Genomic DNA, 8,414 nt, shown 5'->3' on the forward strand with positions numbered 1-8,414 from the left:
GCCAATGCTATTATCTTCTTATGAAAAATACATAAATTCGTTTAAAACTCATTAAAGCCCAAATACTCAGAACTGTCACTCATCTTATAGTTATTTCTACAAGTCTTCATGTATTTGTTTTAAAGGTCCGATAAGAGCAACAACTTTAAAAATAAAATAAAATTATATAACAAACATAATAAGGATAATAAAAATTATTACTTAATACACACAACTTACACGACTAACTGGAGAAAAAATATCCAGAAACAAAAAGTATTTTCAACAACTTTAATATAATTTATGTACTCTCAACAGTACAAGAAACAAATTAAAAAGACATACAAACAATAAGTTTCAGTGACACAACAAACAACAACACGAATTATATCAATCACATTACTAACACAGTTTAGTCCTTCATAAGTGGAGAACAATGCATACACAGTTCATCATCACAACTCTAACCCTATAAAAATAAAAAAAACTTGAAAAACAACTCAAAACGCAAAATTCACAACTACAATAACCCTAGCAAAAATATTGAGATGAAACAAGAACTTTGTCCACAACCCCGCGCTTGCGCGGAGACAATGCCCCTAGTAATACTAAAGCCGTTCTACACAAACTCAAAAAATAAGAAATGCAGAACATAGTACATAGAGCTCTCCTTCTCCCATAGTTGAAAACATCAATGAAAGGACTTTATGATCCTCTTCTTACCGAAAACCAGCTTCTGAATTAATTGACTCTCGCATCAATTTGGGACCATTCTGAACAACATAAGATTGATGTATGTGATCCCTTGTAACGCTTTGAGCGATTTCAGTTGTCGTAGTGTTATTGGTATTCAGTGTATGGTCAAGAGACCATGCCTGAATGAAGGAGACACCAATCGCTATTCCTTCAAGAAGGTAATGAAACTGAAGCATATCTTCCCTTGCGTCACAGTTTTACAACTCAAAGATGATTCTATGGTATGTAAAAGTTTAGATTATTGATAAGTATTTGATTATCTAAATTTTTAGATAATTGATGAGTATTTTGTATTGGTTAATATCGGTTAGTGTTAATAGGGATAAAATTGTATAACTGAATAATAAGAAATGTTATATCTATTTATAATGAAACGTGAATAAGTCCAAAACTTAAATGACAACATTTTTAATTAGATAAAAAGTAGGATTCTATTTTAATTGAATACTTTCTGACACATCCATTTCTTCAGCATTTAAGCCCATGGGCCCAATCGAACGACCTCACCATGGACCCAATAGGCAATAGCCAGAGGCAAAATCTGAGACAGCATAGGAAAAGCTGGACATGCCAACCCGACCCGAACGGTAATGACTCAAAATCTTGTCCTTTGAAGTCTCTAGGTTTCGGGTCGGATATAAATCTCTGGGGTCAACCCATGCTGCAGTTCACGGCCTATGAATGCTGATCAAGACTTGTGTTTGTGTAGTAGTCAACCTGTATGGGCCCATTACAACACCCGGTGATGCGAAAACTAAAAGGGCATAATTGCTGATTATTCTAGAACGTGAGGAATATTTGTTGGAATTTGACCAACTAGAACGCAGTTTTGATGCTCTCCTCATCACAAGAGACGGAAAAATAAAACACAATCTAGAAGATAGATTGTATATGTCTTCGAATCCAAATTTCACTCCAATAGATGAAAACGACATCGTGCAAGCTTTCTGTAGTCGTTTTTCACGTAAATCAGCAGAGGGTTAACGGTTTCTAAAATAAAAACTACGGGCATAATTCAAAATAAACTGAGAACCTTTGGATTAAAAAAGAAAAGAAAAAGAGCCACGACATGTTTCTTTTCTTTATATATACTCTTCCATTGCGTGGAGTATCATTTCGTTAGTTATTAACGAATATTCGACGGTCAAATCCTATTCGCATAAAAAAGCATCTCCTCTCCGATCGAATCCTCACTCTGTTCGCCGCCGAAGATCTGAGATCTCTCCTCTCACACCTCAAAGATGCATTCGAGTCATCTCCTTCTCGAGGAACCGATCAGGATGGCATCAATCCTCGAGCCATCCAAATCTGTAAGCGCTCTCTCTCTCTTCATCGATCTGATCTATTGCATGGATCGATTTCGTTTCCGAAGCATCACTGATCACTTTCGATGTATTTTCACAGAGTTTCTTCCCAGCATTGACTAAGATCGTCGGGACTCTCGGTCCCAAATCCCGATCCGTCGAGACTCTCTCCGGTTGCCTCAAATCCGGGATGTCCGGTACACTACTGACCTACTTTTCTCCGGTTTGCTTACGTCACTCGTGTTTTCTCCACTAAACCGGTCCGATCCTGAGATTTAAGAGCCTTGAAACAATTGAAAACGATATATGTATAATTTTAGTAACTAATAATGATTTACACATATTAGCTACTGAAATTTAGGAGTCCAATGCTAATTTACTTTTTTTTTTTTTTTGCTTGCTATGGGCAGTGGCTCGATTTGATTTCTCTTGGGGTGATGCGGAGTATCACCAGGAGACGCTGGATAATCTGAAAATTGCTGTGAAGAGCACTAAGAAGCTTTGTGCCGTATGTTCTTTTCTTTTGAATTGATAGTTTTTCCATATGCATGAGTTTTAGTTTTAGGGAGTGTTTGTTTTGGTTCTTTAGGTTATGCTTGATACCGTGGGACCTGAGCTGCAAGTTATCAACAAGTCTGGGAAAGCTATTACTCTTAAAGCCGATGGACTTGTTACTTTGACACCCAGTCAAGATCAAGAAGCGTCTTCTGAAGTCCTTCCCATTAACTTCAATGGGCTTGCCAAGGTTCGTTCTCTACGTTAATGAGGTGATACTATATATATATATCTAATCAATGCTTTAGCGTGTTTACTTATGTATCCATTCCCTGTGATGTTTTCAGGCAGTGAAGAAAGGAGACACTATTTTTGTTGGGCAATACCTATTCACTGGTAGTGAAACAACTTCAGTTTGGCTCGAGGTAAAAACAAATAGTGAAGCTTACAGATGGAGCTTTGGTGGTTTATCTATGTTGAAGTCTCTTAAGAGGATGGAATTTATGTGTTGTAAGACTAACCTACCAAATGAACCTGCAGGTTGATGAAGTCAAAGGAGATGATGTCATTTGCCTGTCAAGGAATGCTGCTACTCTGGCTGGTTCTCTCTTCACTTTGCACGCCTCTCAAGTTCACATCGATCTGCCAACTCTAACGGAGAAAGATAAGGAGGTATGATTCTAGTGATTGCTTTTGTTCCTTGTTGCGACACATTCGAGTGTCTGACCGTATTATTTTCATTTGGTTGTCATCTAGGTTATAAGCACATGGGGAGTTCAGAATAAAATCGATTTTCTCTCTTTGTCTTATTGTCGTCATGCGGAGGATGTTCGCCAGGTCTGTGTTTTTATGATATCCTTCAGATGTTGTATCCTAGTTCTTTGTGTATGCACTGTTAGCTCCGAGCTTCTTATGTTCTTCTTTGAAAAATGACCAATTGTTGTTTCATAACACAGACCCGCGAAATGCTTAAGAAGTTGGGTGACCTCTCTCAAACACAAATATTTGCCAAGATTGAGAATGTAGAGGTAAGTGCAATGCAATGATTATTGCTTCATATTAACTTTTCCTCCGGTAAGGAGAAAGCTGCTGATATTGTATTTAAAATAGGGACTTAACCACTTTGATGAGATTCTACAAGAAGCTGATGGAATTATTCTTTCTCGTGGGAATTTGGGTATTGATTTACCCCCGGAAAAGGTATGTTGGTTTGGTTATTCAAATTGGTTTTCCGGCACCAGACTTTACACTCTTTATAATATTACCTTGGTGGATTCTTGTGCAGGTGTTTTTGTTTCAAAAGGCAGCCCTTTACAAGTGCAACATGGCTGGAAAACCAGCCGTTCTTACCCGTGTCGTTGATAGTATGACTGACAACTTGCGACCAACTCGTGCAGAGGCAACAGATGTTGCTAATGCTGTTCTAGATGGTATGTGAGTCCTTCTTTTGTGGTACTTCTTAAATTTTCTAGCAGAACCTACTTGGTTTGGTAGGTGTTATTGAAATGGTGGTGGGAAAACCTATTTATGGATCACAGCTCTTGTCGTGATATCTTCTTCTTATCTTTCTTCCTGCAGGAAGTGATGCAATTCTTCTTGGTGCTGAGACCCTTCGCGGTTTGTACCCTGTTGAGACAATATCAACTGTCGGCAGGATCTGTGCTGAGGTAGGCTTTAAGTATCTTAACTTCATTTCGTTCCTTGCATCCTTAAATCCCATGCATCTTGCAACCATCTTGAATCAAGATTTCTAAGTAGTTTTTGTTCTTACTCAGTTTTTTAACCTGTTCATAGGCAGAAAAGGTTTTCAATCAGGACTTGTACTTCAAGAAGACTGTCAAGTATGTAGGAGAACCGATGTCTCACTTGGAATCCATTGCTTCTTCAGCTGTAAGTTTGTCTTCTGTGTTGTAGAACCATAAGATTCTGTGTTACTGTAAGAAATATTATATTTGACTGGTTTAAAGACATAAACTTCCATCACATATTCTGATTCAACTTAATTCACGCTGGTCAGGTACGGGCAGCAATCAAGGTTAAGGCATCTGTCATTATATGCTTCACCTCTTCTGGAAGAGCAGCAAGGTTCGTAGCATTGGTTTTGCCTTCAGCTGTTTTTTCTTTTTGTTTATTCAATTCATTTTTTTGTCTAATGAATTGCTATTACTTTGATCTCCGTGCAGGTTAATTGCCAAATACAGGCCAACAATGCCCGTTATTTCTGTCGTCATTCCCCGGGTTAAGACAAATCAGCTGAAATGGAGCTTTAGTGGAGCCTTTGAGGTATTTTTCCCACCTAGTCTCTCAAGTTTATAAAGCACAGCCATGTCATTCCTATAAAAAAGTTGCTAGTTTTCAAAGCGACATGATATACATAGTTATTGCTTTTGGACTTCTTTTTCTTACTTGCACCTTGTCATCAATCTTAGACACGGTTCAATAAAAGAGGCTCCTCAAATGTTTTGTATCAATGGTTGACTGTGATTGTTTACTTTGTAATATCAGAATTCTAGGGTTGTTTCTTGTTATGCTGTAGTCTCACATATATGAAGTGCACGTTATAGAAGGTTGCTAACCGTGTGATTCATATTAGGCGAGGCAGTCACTTATTGTCAGAGGCCTTTTCCCCATGCTCGCTGATCCTCGTCACCCAGTAAGTCTTGTTTATCTTCTTTTCTTTTGCAACAAACAGTGTTAAAGACACAGATTGTTGCTTATTCTTGCTATGAATTGTGCTTAACCTTGGACTTTTATATTCTGGTTGAACCAAATGACCCTTCTTAGAGGCTCAAACAAGACGTATAAAGAGTTTTAGTTGGAACTTTTTGGGTTCAAGTTCTAAGAAACGTAAAAAAAACTAAGATGTTGTTGTTGCAGGCGGAATCAACAAGTGCGACGAACGAGTCAGTCCTCAAGGTTGCACTAGACCATGGAAAGCAAGCAGGAGTGATCAAATCGCATGACAGAGTAGTGGTGTGTCAGAAAGTTGGTGATGCATCTGTGGTGAAGATCATCGAGCTAGAGGATTAACACAAAAATGGTTAAGAGGAAAACAATTGCTATATTTTTCTTACTTCGAGACTGTGCCGGAGTGAGTATATTTTTATCTACGGGACTTATGGTTTTTGAGATTTGATGTCTCTAAATGATTCCCTTCTTTTTCCTTTCGGTATTACATTTGGGTTGCCTTCAGATTTAAAGCCACGTTTAAAGAGTATACAATGTCTAGCAAATTATTCAATAAACTAGCATCATATATATTTTTGATGTTACAAAACATCCCTATATCGATCGTTATTATAATATCGTCTCTCTTAGTCTGTGAATACAGATAATGAGCGTCCTTGCCCAATCTTCACGGTTGATCAATCTAGACCTGCGAAATGGTTAGTCTAAGTGATCAAAAACAAAACCAGTTGAACTTTATGTTGGAAAGAAAGCATTTGAATTGACATAAGGCGCCTTACGCCATAGAACATGAGACATGTGCTTAGCTTATAGCTCGCCACAAAGATTCCACCTATTATAGATACCAACAAGTTCTTGCCCAATCTTCATTTAATTAGCCTAAGTGACCGAAACACCATGTGCGAAGGATGATGCAAGTGTTTGATGGATGTGTTATAAACTTAACCCGTCCGACATGTTGTTTTTATCAACCAATATGAAAATGCTGATGTTTCTTAAAGGATGGTTTGGGATTGGAATTGTGGTGGATATACTAGAAAAAACGATGAAGAACAGATGATGAACATTGTTTACAAAATTTGGAGACAGAAAATAGTGAAATGAAGTCCATTGACACCAAAATCCTCAAGTCTGAGATTATAAGAGTTGCAAAAAGTAATAAGACAAACGCCAATAAAAAAAGGTATACGTTCTGCAGAAAAATCTGAAATTAACATCAAGAAATAGCCACTAGCCGAAACACACACAAAAGTGAGAAGATATGGTTTAAAGCTATTCAGCGTTTGCCACCACCACCTCCCAGCTTGGGACCTCCCTTGGCAGCAGCCTTGGGGATCTTAGCCTGAATCTTCTGTTGCTTTGAAGCAAATTCAGCCTTCTTTGCCTTCTTCTCATCTTTAGTCTTCTTGATTCTCTCCTTGATATCACTGTAAAATCATCAAAAGTCAAATCAGTTTTTAGAAATCAAAACAATTGTTCCAATTGAATGAAAATGAGAAAGACAGAAAGAAACTGACCGAAGAGCAGCTTCTCTGGCTGCATCACGAACTTCAGGCTTCTCAGCTCTCTTCTTCTGGATCACTTCCAAGGTAGCACCAACAATGGACCTCGAGTACGGCTTCTTGGTAGCACGTCTCCTCTTCTTAACAGCCTCTTGAGCTGCATCCTACAACAGATTCATAATTTCAAACAGGGTCATTATCAATTATCATAATCCAACGCAGGCTCTAACAAAAACAAACTATAATTGAGTTTTATTTACCTTCTTGTGCTGCTTTCTATACATGGTAGTCCATGCAAGCTTGGAAGGCTTCAGTTTATTGTGAAAGTAATGCTTGCACTTGGAGTTGATGAACAAGAACACCTTATGAACAATGGAAACGGTAGCAGAAGAGATTTAGAGACTAAAACATCAGTATACAACCAAGATTAATAAATATACCTGAGAATCAGATCGGATAAATCTGATTCCTCTTCCTGGGTAAATCTTGTGGCCACTGAAACGACAAAGCTCCGTCCTGACATCACAAAGACAGCCAAAGAGTGAGACATAGCAACTAAGATTAACAAGTTCAAAGTTCACTGGGGTTGTTGAAACATACGAGTCTAACACGATAGAAATGAATCATCTAATACCAAACACAGACCAGTAATACATGTAGGCGAAGAGTTTCACACTTCCATAAATCATTACAGAACATGAATTAACAGAGAAAAGGACAGACAGCAGAACCAGATCCAGTTATAGCAGAACATAATCTCATTCTCTTACAGAAACCTATTGCAATAAGCGTAAGATGAACAACATGCACAGATAAGCAGAGAGAGAGATTACTTGAGAACCATGGTTGCTGCTCCTCTTCTTGCTCCTTTCCCAGACTGATACCCCAAACCCTAATTCAATCGATTTCCTTATATAGGAGGAGGCTACAACGAGAGTGCAAACCCATTTTCGTTTATATATTTAATTTGGATAGCCCACACTTATAGCCCATTATGTTGTTGGCCCATATATTTCTGTAGTGATGACCATCCCGCTTCCCTTGATTATTTTTTTTCCCATAGCCGCCGGTTGAGGACAGCGTATCGTTAAGGTAGATGAAACTTTCAAGAAGCAGCTTTTAAAGCAAACCATTAGTTTTTTTTTTTTTTTTTTTTTTTTTTTAAACTGATTTTTTTTTTTATTTTGTGCACAAGCAAACCATTTTGCACAAAAAAAAGAGAGCAAACCATTAGTTTGTTGCTAAAAGTACATCACAATCACAACACGTTAACAGAATGGTTTTAACATTGTACTTGATCTCGACACGCAACCGCATATTTTTGTTTTCATTTATTTTTATATAAATATTTTGTTTTCAATTCTAAATTGGTATATATTATAATATATATGTGTCTATCAATTTTTAAAACATAATAAGTTACTGTATATTTTTTTTCAATGAATAGATTGTTTCAAACTTTCACATGTATTTGTATCTTCTTCTATATATATATTTTCGGATTATTATTTCATTATTAAAATCGTAACTATATATATAAAGATTAGTAAAATATTGTTTTATTGTCATATTCAAAGATATTGTAACATTTCACAAATTTAGAATGTTTTTAAAAAATTAAACTTTTCGCTTCATAGATTTATATTAACAAGTAAATAATTAAACATTTAGTTTTTGTTTAATTTTAAAA

General features: G+C 36.9%; 2 protein-coding genes across 2 annotated transcripts; one reads left to right on the forward strand and one right to left on the reverse strand.

Moving 5' to 3' along the window:
- The first annotated feature begins 1,833 nt into the window (after positions 1-1,833).
- LOC106300376 (pyruvate kinase, cytosolic isozyme-like) lies at positions 1,834-5,831 on the forward strand. The gene is made up of 16 exons (XM_013736505.1): positions 1,834-2,045; positions 2,140-2,236; positions 2,450-2,547; positions 2,629-2,784; positions 2,882-2,959; positions 3,075-3,206; positions 3,291-3,371; positions 3,491-3,562; positions 3,645-3,734; positions 3,820-3,964; positions 4,113-4,201; positions 4,329-4,424; positions 4,552-4,619; positions 4,718-4,817; positions 5,128-5,187; positions 5,412-5,831. Exons 1-16 carry the CDS (start codon positions 1,977-1,979, stop codon positions 5,562-5,564), a joined length of 1,584 nt encoding a protein of 527 aa, XP_013591959.1. The 5' UTR covers positions 1,834-1,976; the 3' UTR covers positions 5,565-5,831.
- A 432-nt stretch (positions 5,832-6,263) lies between these two features.
- On the reverse strand, positions 6,264-7,650 carry LOC106300377 (60S ribosomal protein L24-2). The gene is made up of 5 exons (XM_013736506.1): positions 7,558-7,650; positions 7,165-7,240; positions 6,985-7,086; positions 6,740-6,888; positions 6,264-6,649 (listed from the first exon to the last, which is right to left on the reverse strand). The coding sequence occupies exons 1-5, from the start codon at positions 7,566-7,568 to the stop codon at positions 6,499-6,501; spliced, it is 489 nt and encodes a 162-aa protein (XP_013591960.1). The 5' UTR covers positions 7,569-7,650; the 3' UTR covers positions 6,264-6,498.
- Positions 7,651-8,414: the final 764 nt, after the last annotated feature.

This window comes from Brassica oleracea, chromosome C6 (assembly GCF_000695525.1).
Source record: "Brassica oleracea var. oleracea cultivar TO1000 chromosome C6, BOL, whole genome shotgun sequence".
In the NCBI taxonomy this organism is placed as follows: Eukaryota; Viridiplantae; Streptophyta; class Magnoliopsida; order Brassicales; family Brassicaceae; genus Brassica; species Brassica oleracea.

What these genes read in the sequence shown, in the direction of transcription:
- LOC106300376 (XM_013736505.1), top strand. Translation starts at nt 1,977, where the DNA reads ATGCATTCGAGTCATCTCCTTCTCGAGGAACCGATCAGGATGGCATCA. An exon ending in TTGATTTACCCCCGGAAAAG is followed by an intron (nt 3,735 to 3,819) that starts GTATGTTGGTTT and finishes ATTCTTGTGCAG; the next exon opens with GTGTTTTTGTTTCAAAAGGC. An exon ending in GCTTTAGTGGAGCCTTTGAG is followed by an intron (nt 4,818 to 5,127) that starts GTATTTTTCCCA and finishes GATTCATATTAG; the next exon opens with GCGAGGCAGTCACTTATTGT.
- LOC106300377 (XM_013736506.1), bottom strand. An exon ending in TTATCCGATCTGATTCTCAG is followed by an intron (nt 7,087 to 7,164) that starts GTATATTTATTA and finishes ATTGTTCATAAG; the next exon opens with GTGTTCTTGTTCATCAACTC. An exon ending in GCCAGAGAAGCTGCTCTTCG is followed by an intron (nt 6,650 to 6,739) that starts GTCAGTTTCTTT and finishes ATGATTTTACAG; the next exon opens with TGATATCAAGGAGAGAATCA.